At 41.9% G+C, this 23,098-nt stretch overlaps 1 protein-coding gene across 2 annotated transcripts in view; it reads right to left on the reverse strand.

Annotated features, from left to right (window-relative positions):
• NRBF2 (nuclear receptor binding factor 2) overlaps positions 1-17,427 on the reverse strand; it is a 29,152-nt gene extending 11,725 nt beyond the window's left edge. For both annotated transcript variants that reach the window (XM_086382274.1, XM_086382273.1), the window contains exon 1: positions 17,218-17,427. In XM_086382274.1, coding sequence (XP_086238400.1) covers positions 17,218-17,302 — 85 coding nt within the window. In that variant the 5' untranslated portion in view covers positions 17,303-17,427. The remainder of the gene's footprint in view (positions 1-17,217) is intronic.
• Between the last annotated feature and the right edge of the window lie 5,671 nt (positions 17,428-23,098).

Here is a 23,098-nt window from a genome sequence, read left to right on the forward strand (position 1 = left end):
GGCTTTCTTAACTTCCTGCCCAAGTTTTCTCATCTTTAAGATGAGAATGTTGTGAAAATTAAATGAGTTTAAAGGCAACAAAAGGGACTTGCCTGGTGGTCCATGGTTTAAAATCTGCCTTCCAATGCAGGGGACGAGGGTTCCATCCCTAGTCAGGAAACCAAGATTCCACATGCCATGGGGCAACTAAGCCCACCCACTGCAACTTACTTACCCACACTCTACAGCCCATATATCACAACTAGAGAGCCCACCCTCTGCAAGTACCAAGCCCGCGTGCCACAACTAGAGAGCAGCTGGCATGCTGCCACAGAGAGTCCATGCGCCCCGATGAAGAGCCTGCGTGCCACAACTAAGACCCAACACAGTCAAATAAATATTGTTTTTAAAAAGAAGAATTTAAAAGCATCAGAGCTATCTACCACCATAAAATGTATAATGTGGTGGAAGAGACTAAACTGCATTCTCTTCAACTAAAGATACTGTACAAAACTTATTTTCATGTAGTTCTTATTTTTAAAACAATTTGTAAAGATCCTTCTTAAAGCAAAGATTATATGGTCATTTATTTATATCTGTTTTGTTATATACAGAACATTCTATCCGAAAGCAACAAAATACACATTCTTCAAGTGCTTAAAGAACATCCTCCAGGATAGATAATAGTGTTAGACCACAAAACAAGTCTTAATAAACCTAAAAAAGACTGAAAGCATTTCAAGGCATCTTTTCCAGCCACCACAGAAACTAATTACAAGAAGAAATAAATTACAAGAAGAAAACTGGAAAAACTGTGACTATGTGAAGATTAAATAGCATGCCACTGAACAATGACTAGGTCAAAAGAGAAATCAAAAGAGAAATAAAAAATACTTTGAGACAAATGAGAATGGAAATAAAACATACCAAAACTTATGAGATGCAGCAAAAGCAATTCTAAGAGGGAAGTTCATATGGATAAAAGCCTACCTTGCAGAACCAGAAAAATCTCCAATAATCTAACTTTACACCTCAAGGAACTAGGAAAAAAAAAAGAAAAAATGATGCCCAAGGTTAGTAGAAGAAAGGAAATAACGAAGATCAGAGCAGAAACAGACGAAATAAGAGATTCAAAAAAAAAAAAACCAGAAAAGATCAGTAAAACCAAGAGCTAGTTCTTTGAAAAGATTAACAAAATTGACAAACCTATAGCTATACTCAACAAGAATACTGAAGTGAAGAGCCGACTCATCGGAAAAGGCCGTGGTGCTGGCAAAGACTGAAGGCAGGAGGAGAAGGGGACGACAGAGGATGAGATGGTTGGATGGTACCACTGACTCAACGGACATGAGTTTGAGCAAACTCTGGGAGATGGTGAAGGACAGGAAAACCTGGCATGCTGCTGTCCATGGAGTCACGAAGAGTTGGACATGACTGAACAATAATACTCAATGAAGAAAAACGAGAAGATTCAAATAATATTTTAAAATGAGGGAATTTCCTGGTGGTCCAGTGGTTAGGACTCCCTGCTTTCACTGCTGTGGCCTGGATTCAATTCCTAGTTGGGGAACTAAGATCCCACAAGCCATATAATGTGGCCAACTCCCCCACCCCCGCTTCCCCAAACAAACAAAAAACAAAAATGAAAGATGTTACAACAGATAACACAGAAATACAAAGGATCGTAAGAGACTATTATGAACAATTATCAATGTATGCCAACAAACTGGGCAACCTAGAAAAAATGGATGAATTCCTAGGGAAAAAAACTTTGAAAAAAAACCAGAAAACCTGAACAGACCAGTAACAGGCATACCTCTAAGATATTTCAAGTTCAGTTCCAGGCCACTGCAATAAAGCAAATGCTGGAGTAAAACAAGTCACACAAATTTTTTGGTTTCCCAATGCATGTAAAAGTTATGTTTACACTACATGTGCGATAGCATTATGTCTTTAAAAAAAAAAGCTTATTTCCTTAATTTAAATATGATACATTTAGAATAACAATGCCAATAAGACACAGGGTAGCCACAAACCTTCAACTTTTTTTTTTTTTTTAAATCAGCAACATCTGCAAGTGCAATAAAGTGAAGCACAGTAAAATGAGGTAACCACAAACCTCACACAAAAAAACTCCAGGACCAGATGCCTTCACTGGTGAAGTCTACCAAAAATTCAAACAAGAATTAATACCAATCCTTCTCAAACTCTTCCAAAAAAATAGAAGAGTAGGGAATACTTCCATACTTATCTTACAAGCTAGCATTACCCTGATACCAAAACAGACACGGACACCAAAAGAAAAAAAAAAGCTAGAGGCCAACATCCCTGATGAACAGATACAAAAATCCTTGGCAGAATGCTAGCAAATCAAGTGGGATTTATTCCAGGGATACAAGGACAGTTCAACAAATCAAATTTACCCCAAAATCAATGTGATGACACCTTAACAAAAGGAAGACTGAACATGATATGAGCATTTCAACAGGATAAAAAGCATCTGACAAAAATCAACACCCACTCATGATAAAAACTCTTCACAAAATGAATATAGAGAAAATATATCTCAACATTATAAAAACCATATATGACAGGCCCACGGCTAACATAATACTCAGCACTGAAAAGCTCAAAGCTTTTCCTCTAAGATCAGGAACAAGACGAAGATGTCCACTCTAGCTGCTTTTAGTCAGCACAGTATTGGAAGTCCCTCCTAGCCACAGCAATGAGAGAGTAAGACATCCAAATCAGGAAGAAGTAAAACTGTTCACTATTTAAGGATAACAAGATATTATATACCAAAAGCTCTAAAGATTCCACCCAAAAACTCAGAATCAATGAATGTAGTACAAAGTTGTAAGATAAAAAATCAATATACAGGAGCTTCCCTAGTGGTCCAGTGGCTAAGACTCCACACTCCCGATGCAGGGGGCCCAGGATGGAGCCCTGGTCAGGGAACTAGATCCCACACGCCGTGACTAAGAGTTCTCAGGCTGCAACCAAGATTCTGCATGCCGTAACTGAAGATCGAAAATCCCACATAACAACTAAGACCTGGCACAATCAAATATTTCACAAAATCAATACACATATTTCTGTTGCATTTCTATACTCTAAAAACATATAAGAGAAATTAAGAAAACAATCCCATTTACAACTGCATCAAAAGCAGTAAGTACGTAGGAGTAAATTTAACCAAAGAGGTTAAAGATCTGTACCCAAAAACTATTAAGCCACTGATGAAATGGATTTAAAGAATAGTTAAAATGTCCATACTACAATACACAGATTCAGTGCAACCTGTCAAAATTCCAAGGGTACTTTTCACAGAAATCAAACAATCCTAACAGCTGCACAGAAATAAAAAAACTCCCAAATACCCAAAGCAATACAAAGAACAAAGCTGCAGGAATCAGGCTCTTTGATTTCAAACTATCTTACAAAGCTATGTGTGTGCTTAGTCGCTCAGTCATGTCCGACTGTTTACGACCTCGTGGACTGTAGCCCACCAGACTCCTCTGTCTATGGGGATTCTCCAGGCAAGAACACTGGAGTGAGTTGCCATGCCCTCCTCCAAGGGATCTTCCCAATCCAAGGACTGAACCCAGGTCTCCCACAATAAGGGCGGATTCTTTACCGTCTAAGCCAGCAGGAAAGCCCTACAAAGCTACAAGAGTCAAAACAGTATGGTAGCAGAAGACGACACAAAGACCAATGGAACAGGATAGCCTAGAAATAAATCCATGAATAAGTGTTCAATTAACAAATGTCAAATGAGCCAAGAATATACAACAGGGAAAGGACAGTTTCTTCAATATGATGTTGGGAAAACAGGATAGCCATGTGCTAAAGAATGCAATTGGACCACAATCTTACATAACACACACAAGTTAACTTAAAATGGATTACAAAAAACATAAGACCTGAAACCATAAAACTCCTCAAAGAAAACATAGGCAGAAAGCTCTTTGACATAATTATTGGTGGTGATAATTTATTAACTGACAGCAAAAGCAACAAAAGCCAAGAGTGGGACTACATCAAGGTAAAAAGCTTATGCACAGCAGAGGAAATCAAAATGAAAAGGCAACCTACCAAATGGGAGAAAATATTTGCAAATCACATATCTGATGAGGGGTTAGTATCCAAAATAACAAAGAATTCATACAATATAAAAATAAAAAGCAAAACAATCTGATTAAACCACAGCAATTTTCTCTTCGAGAAAATCAGAGATACCAAGGGAACATTTCATGCCAAGATGGGCACAACAAAGAAAAGAAATGGTATGGACCTAACAGAAGCAGAAGCTATTAAGAAGAGGTGGCAAGAATACACAGAAGAACTTTACAAAAAAGATCATAATGACTCAGATAACCACAATGGTGTGATCACTGACCTACAGCCAGACATCCTGGAATGTGAAGTCAAGTGGGCCTTAGGAAGCATTTGTATGAATAAAGCTAGTGGAGGTGATGGAATTCCAGTTGAGCTCTTTCAAATCCTAAAAGATGCTGCTGTTTGATGATGCTAGCACTCAAAATGCCAGCAAATTTGGAAAACTCAGCAGTGGCCACAGGACTGGAAAAGGTCAGGTTTCATTACAATTCCAAAGAAAGGCAACGCCAAAGGATGTTCAAACTACCACACAATTGCACTCATCTCACATGCTAGCAAAGTAACGCTCAAAATTCTCCAAGCCAGGCTTCAACAGTAAGTGAACTGTGAACTTTCAGATGTTCAAGGTGGATTTAGAAAAGGCATAGTAACTAGAGATCAAATTGCCAACATCCACTGGATCATCGGAAAAGCAAGAGAATTCCAGAAAAACATCTACTTCTCCTTTACTGATTATGCTTAAGTCTTTGACTGTGTGGATCACAAGCACCTGTGGAAAATTCTTCAAAAGTAGGGAATGACAGAACAACTTACCTGCCTGAGAAATCTGTATGCAGGTCAAGAAGCAACAGATAGAACTGGACCCTGGAACAACAGACTGGTTCCAAATCGGGAAAGGAGTACATCAGGGCTGTATATTGTCACCCTGCTTATTTAACTTATATGCAGAGTACATCATGAGAAATGCTGGGCTGTATGAAGCACAAGCTGGAATCAAGATTGCCGGGAGAAATATCAATAACCTCAGATAAGCAAATGATACCACCATTACGGCAGAAAGTGAAGAACTAAAGAGCCTCTTGATGAAAGTGAAAGAGGAGAATGAAAAAGTTGGCTTCAAACTCCACATTCGGAAAACTAAGATCATGGCATCTGGTCCCATCAATTCATGGCAAAAAGATGGGGAAAACAGTGACAGACTTTATTTTGGGGGGCTCCAAAATCACTGCAGATGGTGACTGCAGCCATGAAATTAAAAGACCCTTGCTCTTTGGAAGAAAAGCTATGACCAACCTAGACAGCATATCAAAAAGTAGACACGTTACTTTGCCAACAAAGGTCCCTCTAGTCAAAGCTACGGTTTTTCCAGCGATCATGTATGGATGTAAGAGTGGGACTATAAAGAAAGCTGAGCACCAAAGAATTGATGCTTTTGAACTGTGGTGTTGGAGAAGACTCTTCTCTTACTGGAGAAGATCCCACCAGTCCATCCTAAAGGAAACCAGTCCTGAATATTCACTGGAAGGACTGATGCTGAAGCTGAAACTCCAATACTTTGGCCACTAATGCAAAGAACTCACTCCTTGGTAAGACCCTGATGCTGGGAAAGATTGAAGGTGGGAGGAGGGGATGACAAAGGATGATACCGTCGGATGGCATCACAGACTCGATGGACATGAGTTTGAGTAAGCTCCGGGAGTTGGTGATGGACAGGGAACTCTGCCGTGCTGCAGTCCATGGGGTTGCAAAAGTCAGACAAAACTGAGCTACTGAACTGAAACCACAGGCAGAGAATCTCAGTAGACATTTTTGTTTTTTGTTTTTCAGAAAAATACCCAGAAGTGGAACTGCAAGATAGTATGGTAATTCTACTTTTAATTGTTCAAGGGACCTTTTTCCACAGTGGCTGCACCAATGTATGAATACAGTCCCACCAACAGTGCACACAGGTTCCCTTTTCTCCAATTCTGGCCAACACTTGTTACTTCCTATCTTTTAGAGAGTCACCTTTCCAACAGGGAGGATTTCCCCTATGGCTCAGACAGTAAAAAATCTTGCAATGCGCAAGACCTGGGTTCAGTACCTGGTTTGGGAAGATCCACTGGAGAAGGGAACAGCTACCCAATCCAGTATTCTGGCCTAGAGAATTCCATGGACAGAGGAGCCTGGTAGGCTACCGTCCATGGGGTCGCAAGACTCAAGACATGACTTGGCAACTAAACCACGACCATCCTAACAGGTGAGAGATGATATCTTGTTGCGGTTTTGATTTATTTGCATTTCCCTTATTAGTGATGTTGAACATCTTTTCGTGTACCAGTTGGCCATTCGTATGTCTTCTTTGGAAAAATGTCTATTCAAATCCTCTGCCTGTTGTTTAATCAGATTTTTTTTTTTTTTTTTTTGCTATTTTGGATACTAACTCCTTATCATATATAATTTGCAAATATTTTCTCTCATTTGGTAGGTTGCCTTTTCATTTTGCTACTGTGCATAAGTTTTTTAGTTTGATGTAGCCCCAAAGGATTATACTTTCTTGATACTCTTTGTTGCTTCAGTTCTTATTTTCTTTGCTTTTCTATCAGCAAGTGTGGTAAGCTGCTTATATGGCTCCCAAATACTCCTCCCTCCTGGGATTCACAACCTTATATAATCTTCCCTCCTCAAATGTGGGTTGGATCTAGTGATTTACATCTCAGAAACAGAATACAATCAGGGTGATGGAGGGTCACTTCCATGGTTAGGTAACAAAAGATTGTCACTTACATCTTGGTAGCACTTTCTCCCTTGCTTACTTTAGTGCAGCCAACAGTCATGCTGTTCACTGCCCCAAGGAAACACTCACCTGGAAGGGCATGAGGTGGTCTGCCAACAGCCAGCAAGGAACTGAAGTCCTCAATCCAAAACCCCTCAAGGAATGAAATCTTGCCCTCAACCCTGTGAGTGAACTTAGAAGCAGTTCAGGAGAGCCTTCAAATGATACCGCACCCCTAGCTAACCCTCACCTTGACTGTAGCCTTGTAAAAGACCCTGAAGCAAAGAACCCAGCTAAGTCATGCCTTTATCCCCGACACACAGAAACTGTGGGGAAACAAATGTGTTAAGCTGCTAAATTTCAGGATAACTTATCTCAGTAGGTAACTGTGGCTCAACTGGTAAAGAATCTGCCTGCAATGCAGGAGACCTGTGTTCAATCCCTAGGTTGGGAAGATCTCCTGGAGAAGGGAAAGGCTACCCACTCCAGAATCCTGGAGAATTCCACGGACTCTATAGTCCATGGGGTCACAAAGAGTCGGAAACGACAGTGACTTTCACTTAAGTATTCATTTAAGGTAACTAATATTTTAATAGTATGGTATCTGTCTTTTGTAAGCTGCCTCAAACTTTATTTGGAAATAGATGTTTAAATATGGAAAGCAGTGACTAGCCAATACCTACATGGCTGGGATATTCTGTCACTGAATATTGGGAGTATTAGCTTTGTGATACCACAATCTCATATTAAAATACTTTCTGGCACTTAGGGTTTACAATACACTGATTTAGTTTTGAGAATCCTGTGGAAATTCTCATGGAAATTTGTACCTCTGATCCAGATAGGATGGAATAGCTGGCATTGGTTTACCCTCCAATTGTAAACAACTACAAAACAGGGTGAAGTATAAGGAAACAACAGTTTACAGATGGCGGAGAAAAAAAGTAACAGGATACATTTTCAAGAAATGGGACATGTACAAGGTGAAACCTGCATTCCCCTTGGGATTCTGAGTGCATTTTCCAAAAGAGAGTACAGGAAAATAAAGCCCAAGAAGGCAGTATCTCATTGGCCAAAGTTCAGTCACTCAGTTGTGTCCAACTCTGTGACCCCTTGAACAGCAGCATGCCAGGATTCCCTGTCCTTCACTATCTCCACGAGTTTGCTCAAACTCATGTGCACTGAGTCGATGATACCATCCAACCATCTCCTCCTCTGTTGCCCTTGATCCTGCCCTTGATCTCTCCCAGCACCAGGGTCTTTTCCAATGAGTAGGCTCTTCACTTCAATGAGTAGGCTCTTCACATCGGGTGGCCGAAGTACTGGAGCTTCAGCCTCAGCACCAGTCCTTCCGACGAATATTCAGGGTTGATTTCCTTTAGGATTTTGATCTCCTTGCTCTCCAAGGGACTCTTAAGAGTCTTCTCAAGCACCACAATTCGAAGCCATCAATTCCTCGGCGCTCAGCCTTCTATAATATGGTTCAACTCTCACATCCATACGTGACTACTGGAAAAACGATAGCTTTGACTATCTGACCTTTGTTGGCAAAGTGATATCTCTACTTTTTCATATGCTGTCTAGATTTGTCATAGCTTTTCTTCCAAGGAGCATGCGTCTTTTAATTTTCATGGCTGCAGTCACTACCTGCAGTGATTTTGGAGCCCAAGAAAATGAAATCCAACACTGTTTCCACTTTTCCCCATCTATTTGCCATGAAGTGATGGGACCAGATGCCATGATCTTTGTTTTTTGAATGTTGAGTTTTAAGCCAGCTTTTTCACTCTCTTTCACTTTCATCAAGAGGCTCTTTAGTTCCTCTTTGCTTTCTGCCATAATGGTGGTGTCATCTGCAAATCTGAGGTTATTGATATTTCTCCCAGCAATCTTGATTCCAGCTTGTGCTTCAACCCAGTGCAGCATTTCACATGATGTACTCTGCATATAATTCAAATAAGCAGGTGACAATATACAGCCTTGACATACTCCTTTCCCAATTTGTACTCCTTTCCCAATTTGTAACCAGTTGGTTGTTCCATGTCTAGTTCTAACTGTTGCTTCCTGCCTGCATGAAGGTGTCTCAGGAGGCAGGTAAGGTGGTCTGGTATTCCCATCTTTTCCACAGTTCGTTGTGACCCACACAGTCAAAGGCTTTAGCATAATCAATGAAGCAGAAGTAGATGTTTTCTGGAATTCCCTTGCTTTTTCTATGGTCCAACCGATGTTGGCAATTTGATTTCTGGTTCCTCAGCCTTTTCTAAATCTAGCTTGTATATCTGTAAGTTCTCAGTTCACCTACTGTTGAAGCCAAGCTTGAAGGATTAAGGAGACAGAAACTGGAAGGAAAAGCTAGATTTTGAGGAGTGCAGGGTTAGAGGGAAGTGCAATGAAGACACCCTACAAGTATACATCAAAGACTCTCTCAGATGCTTAGCTAACATCCAAGCTGTACGTGAACAGGACCCAACTCCAGGAAGCTGAGCAGAAATTCTTAGCAAAGAATTCAGAAGCCACACAATGTTGGGGAGATAGGTTGCAGTTTGGGTCGAGAGAAAGTATTACCTTTGGTGAACACTTGGGACTCTGAGTTGAGACCTCAAAAGTCCAGCCCTGTGAGTAAGGACCACACTTTAGGCATCATGGGTAAAACTGAAACAGACCCACAGTGGTAAAGCCTAAAATCAAGCCTGGACTGAATCAAGATGATCCATTAGCATTTTAATTGTCAGCCAGAAGAACAAGCTATTAACAACATTCTTTGGAGGAAAATAATAAATTCAGAATCTCCATAACACATCATCCATAATGTGTAATATACAATAAAGTTACCAGCACATCAAGCAGGAAAATGGCACTAACAATAAACAGAAGACAAGAGAAACAGAACCAGAGATTACCCAGGTATTGGAATAGCAAGGAACTCTATGCTTAAGATGCTAAAGAAAACAGCGGAAGAGAACACAACAGACGAAAACTACAGAATGGGATCAAAGTTCTGTAAGAACAGGGACTTCGTCAAATCTTTGATGTCCAGATTACCTGATAAGACAGTGACTGCTCATGTGTTTGATGGGTCAATGAACAGTTAGTCGGATGGAAGGACGAGAGAGGTTATGTTGAGGGTTGGTGACAAAACCAAAGATTCTGAAATGCCAAGCAAGCATTAATGTATTTCATAGAAAATACCAAAATAAAACTTTGCATCAAAATCTAAAATAAACAACTATACATATGTATATACACCTATACTGAGCACAAGAAAACCAGGCAGTGGTGCATTTACTTCATTCACTATTTCATCCATCCAATCTTGAGGACATTTTAACCAGCAGTTTCCTACTCCCTCCTGGGTAAAAATGAAAGCACAATATCACAAAATGTTCTAAAGCCTTTATAAAAAGTAAAACAGCTTTAGATGTAGTAACGTCTTACTACACGCATGTGTGCTCGGTCGTGTCCAATGCTTTTGTGACCCCATGGAGCCCACCTACTTTTGCGACCCCACCTAGCCCACCAGGTTCCTCTGTCCATGGGATTATCCTCACAGGAATACTAGAGTGGGTTGCTATTTCCTGTTTCAGAGGATCTTCCCAACTCAGGGATCAAACTCACATCTCCAATGGCTCCTGCACTGGTAGGCAGGTTCTTTACCACTGAGCCACCCGGAAAGCCCCCTTATTCCATGTGCCCTGTACCAATTCCTCCCACCCCCACCCTGTGAACTGTTCTTCCTATACAATCAATATGATCCCCATGGAACTTGCTGTATTTATAAATTACCTCGTCCCCTAGACATCGAAAGAAACCATTCCAGCGTACTTTCAAACTTAGGACCAGAGGGTACATCAAGAAAGTTTTAATTGGTTATAACTAGCCAGGTGGAAAATGCAGATTTGGAATCTGGAGAGAGAAGTAAAGCAATAAAGTCTGATGAGGCAGAGTAGAAAAACCTGATTATCTTAAGAGTCCCTGGTCCTGTAAGTTCTTAGACTCACCTGCGTTGTAGTCTTGCCCTTCCTGCACCTTTCTCCTGTAGGTTTCTCTTTTTTTGGAAGGGGAGAGGGGAGGCATGCCGCATGGCATGCAGGATTTTAGTTCCCCAACCAGGTACTGAATCCGTGCACTATCCAGTGGAAGCTGTCTTAACACCTAGACCTTCAGGTGCCTTAAACCCACCTTTTGATTTCAATAAATTATCCCTTTTGATTTAAGCTAATTTGAAATGGATTTCCATCACCTGTGACCAACAAAAATCCTAACTACAGCTAGATTACCAAATGACTACCCTCACCAAGAACTACATGCTAACTGCCTTAAAACTACAGGTTCATACTGTGTTCTTTCCCAAAGGAAAAAAAAGTATCACTTTCTATTAAACTTCCATTTATTTATTTGTGTCCTTTGGGAAAACTGTATATAAATATGAAAAGAAAAGGAATACCATTACCAAACACACTAAACTGGCAGAGGAAAATCTAATGTACTCTTGAACCTTGCGGTAGTGTCCTCAATGGACAGCAAAGGAGAAAAGTCATTGACTCTCCATTTCCAAATCAATTTACTATGAGTCTACTGTGATGCTTCTAAAGTAGCATCCCCTAACTGTAAGGACTACACTGACTGTGTAACTAATATAATGAACTGTACTTAGGGTAACTGCTCAACTGTTAGAGAGGTCCAGGAAGACCTTTTTGATTTTAAGTCAATTTCTCCCACAGGCAGTCTGCTGCATCTCTTTGCTTCCTCAAGATTTCAGTTTACCTTGCCCCCCACGCCCACCCCTTTTTTAATAACTGCCATCATCTGCTGTGAAGACAAATTACAGGATGAAAACCAACAGTGGGTCCTGGAATCAATCTGTGGGTCACAACCAGCATTTAAAAGACTCTAATAGTAAATATTAGAGTGCATCATATGTAACACTATACAGACTCAGCTGGTAAAGAATCCGCCTGCAACGCAGGAGACCTCAGTTCGATTCCTGGGTCAGGAAGATCCCCTGGAAAAGGGGATAGGCTACCCATTCCAGTATTCTTGGACTTACCTGGTAGCTCAGACAATAAAAGAATCCGCCTGCAATGCAGAAGACCTGGGTTTAATCCCTGGGCTGGGAAGATCCCCTGAAGGAGGGCATGGCAACACACTCCAGTACTCTTGCCTGGAGAATCCCCACTGACAGAAGAGCCTTAGAGGGCTACAGTCCATGGGGTTGCAACGAGTTGGACACAACTGAGACTAGAACAACAGAGTATATAATATACAATACTATATACACATACACAGCATTGTTTGTTTTTTACATTTTTGTCTTACTTGGGGTTAAATTTATGAATATCCCTGCACTTTGCACAATTCTAAGAGACACATCCATAAGGAACCAAGCTCCGAAGTAATATACACCTAGGGATGCGTGTACTGTCATTAAGTAAAAATTTCTTATTGTGGATCACAGTTAAAACAAATGGGCAAACATGATCTAATAGAAAGATGAGATACTTTACTTAGAATCTTGCTTTCAAATCCAACTATCACCACTTACTCTGCAGTTCCAAGATTTCATCTGTAAAAATGTTAAATATCTCATACAGCTACTGAGAAAACAAAATAATAGTATTTGTAAGTGCCTGCTGCCAACCCCAGGCCTCTGTAATTACCGGCTAAGTCTTAGTGCTCTACTGCCATCCCTCAGAGTGCTTCCACCAAGCTTAGCCTAGCCTGTGCCAAGATGAAATTTTCCTTGATATTTTTCAGGGCCAAATTTTATTTTTATTGTCAATATAATTAACATGGAGTAGTTACAAAGACCCCACACGTACAAGGCCATCCTTTGGACCATCAGATCAGATCAGATCAGTTCAGTCGCTCAGTCGTGTCCGACTCTTTGCGACCCCATGAATCACAGCACGCCAGGCCTCCCTGTCCATCACCACCTCCCGGAGTTCACTGAGACTCACGTCCATCGAGTCAGTGATGCCATCCAGCCATCTCATCCTCTGTCGTGCCCTTCTCCTCTTGCCCCCAATCCCTCCTAGCATCAGAGTCTTTTCCAATGAGTCAACTCTTCGCATGAGGTGGCCAAAGTACTGGAGTTTCAGCTTCAGTTAAATGATATTTGTCGGTCAGTCGCCTGGTCATGTCCGACTCTGAGACCCCATGGACTGCAGCACGCCAGGCCTCCCTGTCCATCACCAACTCCCAGAGTTTACCCAAACTCATGTCCATCGAGTCAGTGATGCCATCCAGCCATCTCATCCTCTGTTGTCCCCTTCTCCTCCTGCCCCCAATCCCTCCCAGCATCACAGTCTTTTCCAATGAGTCAACTCTTCACATGAGGTGGCCAAAGTACTGGAGTTTCAGCTTTAGCATCATTCCTTCCAAAGAAATCTCAGGGCTGATCTCCTTCAGAATGGACTGGTTGGATCTCCTTGCAGTCCAGGGGACTCTCAAGAGTCTTCTCCAACATCACAGTTCAAAAGCATCAATTCTTCAGCGCTCAGCCTTCTTCAAAGTCCAACTCTCACATCCATACATGACCACAGGAAAAACCATAGCCTTGACTAGACAAACCTTTGTTGGCAAGGTAATGTCTCTCTTTATTTAGATGAGAAGAGTTGAGTACTCTAAAGAGCAGTTCAGCTTCTCAACAAACATATTCTCAGCACTCTTAAAAGGGCCAAACACAAAGAACACAATTGTGGTCACAGAGTCACATGGACTCTGTCCTTAGAGTTTGCAGAGTAGGTAAGCAAAGCATGAGCAACACAGCCATATGTAAATTAAAGTCTGACATCATTCCCAAATAGACCGAAAACAAAGAACTAGCAATTATCTCACCTAAGTTTTGACATTTGCTACTAGCACTTGCATCACCAAAATTAAGTGTAAGGAAAGAAATGCCTAAATATACACTAAGTAATTTTATAAGTCACAATTTTCCATATTGAAAATTGATGGAAAAAAAAAAACTTATTCAGAGCCCAAAGACTAGTTATTCCCCCCTACCAAGGTAAATACAATTCATCCTATTTTCCTTCTGACCAACTTCAAACACCAGAACATTAGAACACAGTATTCGTACTATATATTAAAATGACGATTTCAAGCTGGTCTCTTCCATATCTTAAAAATCACTGTGAGGAAATAAGTACAAATTCATACTGCAAATCTAACATAAAGGAAGAAATACTAAAGCAGAGGAGGGCTTCCCAGGTGGCGCCAGTGGTAAAGAACCCGCTTGCCAATGTAGGAGACATAAAGACCTGGGATTGATCCCTGGGTTGGGAAAGTCCCATAGAGAAGGGCATGGCAACCTACTCCAGTATTCTTCCTGCCTAGAGAATCCCAGGGACAGCGGAGCTCGGTGGTCCACAGCGTCAGACACGACTAAAGCGACTCAGCACCATGCGCTAGAGCAAAGCCACTAGATACTGACAAAGAATCCGTAATTCAATATAGATAAGGGCCATATTGAAATGAATGTTTTAAGTATATTAAGACAGAAGAATTACTAGAAAGAAGTCATGATATCAACATAAGGTAGCTCCATAATGTATTTGAGTCACTAATCTACTTAATTTGTCTAGGCTTATTTATCTGTAAAGCTGGGAAGCAATTCTTACTTAATTTCAAGGATGCTCTGAGGACACATGATTATAAATCTAGGTACTGTAATAAGTCCTTATGCAATCAACTTGGAACACACTATGATGTCATTAGAAAAAGCTTGTATAGACTAATGGGATGCTCAAAGGCACTCAAAATTATAGCATTGACAAGTATTTCTCATGTTGAGTCTGCTGGATACTAGAATGAATATTGGCTGGCATAAAAGAATGTGATTGTCTTAAAAAAAAAATTCAGACTTCTAATGAAAATACTAATTTGAAAAGATACATGCAACCCAATGCTCAGAGCAGCATTATTTACAATTGCCAAGATACAGAAGCCACCAACATACCCATCAACAAATGAATAGAAAAGGGTGCGATGTATGTGTATATGTATATATAGATATGTATAACAACACATACACACCACACACACACAGACACAAATAATGGAATACTACTCAGCCATAAAAAAGAATGAGATGTTGCCATTTGCAACAACATGGACGGACTTGGAGGTATAAGTGAAATGAGTCAGGTAGAGAAAGACAAACACTGTATGACATCACTTACATGGGAAATCTAAAGGAAAAAAATGAATGTATGAATATATTCAATAACAAAAACACAGACTTGGATACAGAAGACAAACTAGTGGTTACCTGTAGGGAGAAGGAAGGAGGATAGGGCAAGACAGGATAGGGAACTAAGGGGTACAAACTACACATAAAACATATAAGCTACAAGGATATAGTACAACAGAAAATGAAAAAAATCTGTCTTTTAAAACTGAGTGACAACAAATTCAGAGGCCAGACACTGATACTTAGCACAGTTAAAATGATTCAAGTAAATGTTAATTTGTTCTATTGTTCTCTTCCATTAAACAGCTAGACCTAAAACTTAAATCTTTCAAATCTCAAATGGCTTAAGAATTCAAGATGCCAAATTTCTGATACTTGTCCACATAAATTGTATGGTTGGATTATGGATTTATGCTAGACTCCTAAGACTACTCAAAATTGTCTTCTATAAAAAGGTAATACCACTGGCAAGTCAACTAATTTTTCCTAAACTGGTGATTCTGCTGCTCCATCTAAACTGTCATCCAGTTTCAGTCTTTTCATAAGCTACCACACACTAGTGGGGCATTTGGCTGGGGTTATGCTGAAGCAAGCAGCCAAATAAAGTGAAGTTAACTGGAACTGAACCAATGGTCATTTTGCAAGGACACGTGAACTTTGAAGCACTTTGTGAACTGCTGGTTATTTCTAATAATAATTAGAAATAATTATTCTGTGAAACTTCCTGTGAAGTTTCAGTACTGAGCCATCCATTATATTTCACTGCCAAGTATATGTCACCTTAAAACCAAGAAGAGTGCAAGACATTTCCCTAGTTTAAAAAAAAAAAAAATCACAAATCTAGTCCGGTTCTTTTAAAGTGTAAACAACTCTTGCCAATGGGGGCAGGGCTCAACAATCAAACTGGAAAGCACTTCTCATAGCAGCTAACCTACCACCAGCCATCTGGGAACCATAGCTTTAGGTCCTAGAATCTTAAACTTTTTAAGCTCAAATCCAAGTGAGATTTTTAAATTAAGAGTTTTGGTCTGATTATTGTAATAACTAACTCTTACACTTCATTACATACCAGGTACTGTTCTAGGCTCCTCACTTCTATTTACTCTCTTAATACTCATAACAAACCACAAAGAGTGAGATCAACTAATCTGCCCAAGGTCATACAGTTATTAAGCAACAGAGTCAGAATTCAAATCCAAGCAGTTTAGGTCCAGAATCTATACTCTTAATCCACCAGGCTGTACTGCTTCTCTGCAGAATGGTTTGATTCCAGCCCAGAGCTCTCCCACCACACGTGTTCTCAGGGTTCCAACGTGAGAAATTAATAATTTTCCATACGTTCTTTTTTCCAAACCCACCATCATAGCTGAATTGAAAAAAGTTACCTTGTCTGTTTACAACTGTAAGTAATCTAACTTTTGTATCCAAAATAGACACCCTCTCTGGAAAACCAAAGGATACAGTGGCCAGGCGGAAAAAAACTCGTGTTTCTTGTTTTAAAATCGCTACACCTGAGGTGCATAAAAACATAATAATGAGCTATTAATGCTTTTTCTGAGAAAGGTAAACATCTACCATACTTTCATGATACCTAGTGATGAAACTAAGCTAAAAACAGGCACAGCCCTGTCTTTTCTCTCCAGCTGTCTCTAATTTAGTTGAGAAAGCAAAGTCTCAGTTTATGCATGTGAACACAGGTGAGAAATGGGTGAAGGGAAACGGGGGTGAGAGGTTATGATTTCTCCACAGTGGGGACGCTCAGACTTCAGACCCTGTGTTGGAAGTTAGAACCAGTATTATACACCATTTCTGCCCCAGCCGGCTTCAGTGTCTCTCCAGGCTGCAAAGAGGTGGTTACGTGGCGCTTGGAGGCATTTCCTCCGGTCCGGAGAGGTGGCAGCCCTCGTTGGTGGGAGCCCCTCATCCAGGGCCCTAGGGTAGGGGGCGCCTGAAGGCGGCGGGAACAGGAGGCAGGAGCTTCCCGGGGATCCCCGAGGGGCCCTCTGCGGTTGCTTGGCTGGAGCCGCTGTAGGGCCGAGCCTGTCTGCGCCCCCCAGATTTTAGGATCACCCGCGCCACACCAGCTTCCCGGCCTCCAGTCAGCTGCACGCCGAGACGGGGTCCTGAGGCAAAGGTGCCCGAGAGCCGACGCAACCCTCTGTGGGGCACTCACCAGGTTGAGGGGTCCTTCCATTACTTCCATAGACCCCGGGGTAAGCGGCGGCCTGAGGAAGGGGAGCGACGGAGCCCGGGCACATGGAGGGGAACAGCTGGAGAGCGCGAACGCAGCGGCGGCGACTGTGGCCCCACTCCGCACCCCCAGAGCCAGCAGCGGGCGCAGAAGGAGCAACAACCCTACCACTTCCTCCTCCGGCGCCGCGTCGCGGGCCCGCCTCCTACGCCACGGCCACGCACGCGTCAAGACGTCACACGCAGCTGGTTCAAGGTGGGAGTGAGGACAGGGAGTGGGTGGGGCTCAAGGAAGGCGGGGCACGGACAGACTTTCTCGCGGTCCGTCTTTACTCTCGCGAGAAGCATAGCTTCTGCTGCTTGAAGCCTCAAACGTCACCTGCAGAGGTACAGCCGTGTAGGATTTTAAGTGGCCGACTTCTGCTATCGGTCTCTCCTACGTCCTTCCAGCGTAACTTCTCACAAATTTATTCAGTATTGCCAGATCCTCCCTTGCTCTCAGGCTCCAGGCTTTGTTGTTGCACCTGATTTTTTTCCCCCCACAGAAATGAGATTTGAGCAATGGTGGCTCAGCGGTAAAGTATTTGCCTGCACTGCAGGAGCCACCAGACCAGGGACAGAACACGGGTTTGATCCCTGGGTCGTGAAGATCTCCTGGAGAAAGGCATGCAACCCACTCCAGTATTCTTGCCTGGAAAGTCCCATGGACAGAGGAGCCTGGTGGGCTACAGTCCATGGGGTCGCAAGAGTCGGACACGACTTAGCCACTTAGCACGCACTGGCTTAGACTCTGTTGGAGGAAGACAAACGATTCAGGGTTGTGCCCTCAAGTTGCTAACAAATCAATAAGAAAATAATATGGGTCTCAAGTAACCACATACCATATATACCATAACCATATACCATTCATTCAACAATTATGTGTCAGACCACTACAGTGAGTTCTTTCTGTTCAGAAATTCACTGGTAAAATAATGTGATTTATGCTGTAAAGGAAACCGTTGTGATAGAGGCACCATGAATTCTGCCACTTAAATCCTTTCAAAAGCCTTCTGAGCTTGGGAATTAACCTGGTGGTCCAGTAGTTAGGACTCCAGGCTTTCCCTGTGGAGGGCACAGGTTCTGTCCCTGGTCTTTTAGCTAAGATCTTACAACCTCATGGCAACAAAAAAAAAAAAAGCCCTTGTGAGCTTGGGAGAGGACATCAGCTTGGCCTATAGGTTGATCGCAGCCTTATGATATCTTGAGCAGAGGACCCATCAAAGCCGTTTCTGAATTCCTGATCCATGGAATTTATGAGGTAATAAATATGTGTTGCTTTAAGCCACCAAGTTTGTGGTAATTTATTATAAGGCCAGGAAAACTATTAAGACCCCTGAATGCTTGCTAAGTCACTTCAGTCATGTCCAACTCTTTGCAACCCTGTGGATCATAGCCTGCCAGGCTCCTCTATACATGGGATTCTCTAGGCAAGAACACTGGAGTGGGTTGCCAGTGCCCTCCTCCAGGAGATCTTCCAGACCCACAGATTGAACCTGCATCTCTTGTGTCTCCTGCAGTGGCAGGTGTTTTTTTTTTTTTTTTTTACCACTAGCACCACCTGGGAAGCCCATTAAGACCCCTGCTGCTGCTGCTGCTAAGTCCCTTCAGTCGTGTCCGACTCTGTGTGACCCCATAGACGGCAGCCCGCTACACAGTGGTAAAATCCACAGGCAGAGCTTTCTTGTTTTTATTTTTGTTTTTCTGGCCATGCCATCCGGCCTGCAGGGGCGGGGGGTGGTCCCTGGAGAAAGTGAACCAGGCTTCATTTTCTTGACCCGAGAGAAACCATTTTGGGCTGGAACCAGGAGCCTGCCCCAGGACTGCTCTATTGTTTCTTGACTTCTCCTTTTTTCCTACATTCCCTCCCTTTCCTGTTCATCGGCCTGTTAGAATGTGCCGTTTGGAACCCAGGGAAGGTTGAGGAGGCTGAAAGAAGCTTATTTCCTGCAAACAAGAAACACGGAAAGGATTTGTACCCAGCAGGTACAAACAGGGTCCTGCTCTGTTTATACAAGAGTAGTGAGAAAGTGTAAAAATATATCTTTTCCTACACATAAGATAAAAATTTAAGTAAAACAATGGCTAAACTTCAGAGAAAGCCAGTTTGCTGGCACAGTTACCACATAAGTGGATAACACTCCTGTACTAATTAGGTATAAGGACTCATCTTCTTCCTTTGTCATTCCTTGATATGAAAGGAACTGCCAAATCATTCCCCCATTTCCAACTGTGTCATAAGCAAAGGGGGAAGACTGCCTTTAAGTGGAAACAACCTGTAGTTTTAAAACTGACCATGCTATGCAATGGGAGAAGGAAATGGCAACCCACTCCAGTATTCTTGCCTGGAGAATTTCATGGACAGAGGAGCCTGGCGGGCTACAGTCCATGGGGTCACAAAGAGTTGGACAAGATGAAGTGACTAACGCTACACTATGGTATGGAACAGAGGGTAAGTTGATTCATCTGCTTCTTGAAGGTTTAAATTTTTCTTAAAACTTTATCCCCATTTCCCAATAGCAATGGTTTAACCTTGTTAAACACTGGTTTAACACTGCAGGTTTCCAAGCATTTATATGTATAGGTGGGCACTCATTCAGTTCCAACCGATTCAAATTAGCGGCTTACCCAATGTCATAAAATTAGTAAATAGCCAAGTTCGTTTTTGAATCTAGGTCTGTCTGGCCATAAGCCCAGTACTCTTTCCACTACGAGCAGCTAAATATCTTCTGGAGTGACATCCTGAGTTGGTAATGGCAGAAATAGACTCTTAGGGTAATCCACTGTAATTACATAGGTTATTTTAGGTTTTCCTAAGTTCACAGTCCTGAGTACCAAGAGATTCGAGCTAAAAAGAGAGTTGCTATTGTTAGTGGCTCTATTCTCTGGGGCAGTTGCCAGGAACTATTCACCAACCAGACTGGGCAGGAATAGCCCATGTGAGGGAGAGGCAGGGTGGCCACGAGATTGCAGTTTCTAACCCCCTGGACTCTGAGCCAAGCTGTCCAGTTGCTTCAGCCTGAGCCAAGATGAAGAGAGCCAAGTTAGGCAGGAGTCAGGCATTCTATTCAACAAAGTTCGACAGAGGGAAGGCCAAGGAAAGTAGAATTTCAGTGCAGGTTTCTTACCAGTAAGCTGATACTAGGGAAAAGTCTGTCGAATAAAGGCAGAAAAGCAATGATTTAACCAGTTCTGCATTAGATGTTTCTCAAATAAGGGAGCAGAAGAGAATTCTCCAGAATGCCCAATGTCCTTGAACCATGCATCTGCTGGTACACCACTAGGACTGCCTTAATTCTATCTGTAAAAAATAATTCACCTGTTGATCTGTGCTGGGTCAGACACAAAAGAAACAGTTTTCATATATATTTTATTCTCAGATTTGTCAGAACACTGAGGCCTCTATAATCAAAGCTCTTGAGACATTATATTCGCCATCTCCGATTACAGAGACCTCAAATTTCCAGCTCTACCCCCTTGCTTTGATGCTCAGATGCAAAATCCTGGTCTATCTGGATTTTGTTTCAAACAGAATAGCCACATACTGAGAAAGAGTCAAAAGAATCGTGAGCTATTAGAAGATGGAGTTTGATTACTTTTTAAATAAATGTTGATAAGACTTAGAAACTGAGTGGTAGGAAAGAAATGAATGAAGTCATAGGCAGAAGTTCAAAGATTGTTTTTCCTTAAGTTTTCTAGGAGAAATTTGCCTCTAGCTTCCTTTAAAAACATTTTCTAGGACTTCCCTGGTTCAGTGGTTAGGAATCTGTTTGCCAATGCAAGGAACACAGGTTTGATCCTTGGTTCAGGAAGATTCCACATGTCCCAGGGCAGCTAAGCCCATGCACCACAGCTACTGAACCTGTACTCTAGAGCCCCTGCTCTGCAACAAGAAAAGCCACCGCACTGAGAAGACTGCACACCTCAACTGGAGAGTGACCCCCACTCACTACAGTTAGAGAAAGCCCGTGTTCCATGCTCCCTACTGCCATTCCACCTAAGCAACACAAGCACAGGAGACCTCTTGACTGACCATCCAGGCTGAAGACCTGTGAGGGCTTCAGGGAAGAAAGGGTTCATAGCAAAGCAGCACAGAAAAATACTAGTCAACATTCTACCACTAACTGAATTTTTTACCTCTTTGGCTTTATTACTTCTGCAATGGTCTTTTTCACAAGTCTTTATACTCTTTTTACCCTTCAGGAAACTGAAAAACCCTTGGGCAAAATCTGTCTTGAAACTGTGTAAGCCTGAATTTCCAAAACAAACAAAAGAAAGAAGGGTGGGAAGAAGCTGGGGAGGGGAGAAGGAGGAGAGAGGGAGGGAGAAAATGAGGGGGGAGGGTGAGAGTGAGAAGGAAAGGAGGAAAAAGAGAAAAAGGAAGTGAGGGAGGGAGGAAGAAAGGGAGAAAAGAGAGAGAAAGAAAGGAGAGAAAATCTGAAGACACTTTCTACATTTTATCCTGACCTGTTTACATCATATGCTGTCGACATTCAGTCCAGAAGCAACTGTGGGAAAAATGATGCAACCTCAGATGTTTAGGACGTCAGGACTGCGGCCAGAGAATTTTCACAGCATACATGGAGGCTAGCCAGACTTCAGCTTTGGCCAGACACTTAGAGATTATTCCACGCTGAATTCTCTCTTGCCAGTACTAGAATCCACAGGACTCTGATTGACTCTTCCCAGTTTGACTGCCATGTTCATCACACTCTTCCGGTTTACATTTTGAGGGAAAGGGGAAAAGTAATTAGAGAAATAGACCAATTAGATAATTTGAGGCCACAATATTGAAATAAAGAATTTTCTTGAGTTCACTGCACCATCTGGGAAGCCCAATTACTTTAGTATTCTTCTCTAAAAAATTAGAACATTTTTCTCTGCTATAATACCTTAACTGTACATTACACAATTAACATTCATTCCTTAACATCCACCTATACAGTAGTCAAACTTTCCCAATTATTTTCAAAAAGTAAAATTGTAGCAAGTCAAGACCCAATTAAAGTGCACAACTTACATGTAACTGCTATGTCTATTAGTTTCTTAATTGCTTATCTTGATTACAATAACTCCTGATTCTCCATTTTATTTCATGACATTTACCTCTGGGAGAAACTTGGTCAGTTGTCCACACTTCTAGTTGATATTTGATCATTGATTATTCTGTATTTTAAAATCATTGATAAGATAAAATATTATGTATACTCTGGTCAATATTTATTTACAACAAGGCTTAGAGTAAGTAAAATAAGGAATATCAAATTTTGAGTTAAAACCATGAATCCTGTGCCATTCCCTGGTAGCTCAGATGATAAAGAATCTGCCTGCAATGCAGGAGACTTCAGTTCAGTTCCTAGATCAGAAAGATTCCCTGGAGAAGGGAAAGCTACCCACTCCAGTATTCTTGGGCTTCCCTGGTAGCTCAGACGGTAAATGGCAAAGAATCTGCCCACAATGCGGGAGATCTGGGTTCAATCCCTGGGTTGGGAAGATCCCCTGGAGGAGGGCATGGCAGCCCACTCCAGTACTCTTGCCTGGTGAACCCTCATGGACAGAGGAGCCTGGTGGGCTACAGTCCACAGGGTCGAAAAGATTCAGACATGACTAAGCACAGCACTTTTTGTTGCAAATAGCAGAAATCAGTCTTGACTAGATTAAATGGGCAATTTAATTGAAATTTGTAGAAGTCTGTAAAAGAAGTCTAGAGGAGGGCAGTCCAGGTCTGGCATGGCAGATTCACAGCAGGGACCCACAGTCTCTCTCCACTGCAGTGCAGTTACGTGGTTTTCATCTCAAGGTTGCAATCAAGTTACACTCCCATC

Source organism: Bos grunniens, chromosome 28, assembly GCF_055505025.1.
Source record: "Bos grunniens cultivar Pamir isolate PY7600 chromosome 28, Bosgru_T2T1.0, whole genome shotgun sequence".
Lineage (NCBI taxonomy): Eukaryota > Metazoa > Chordata > Mammalia > Artiodactyla > Bovidae > Bos > Bos grunniens.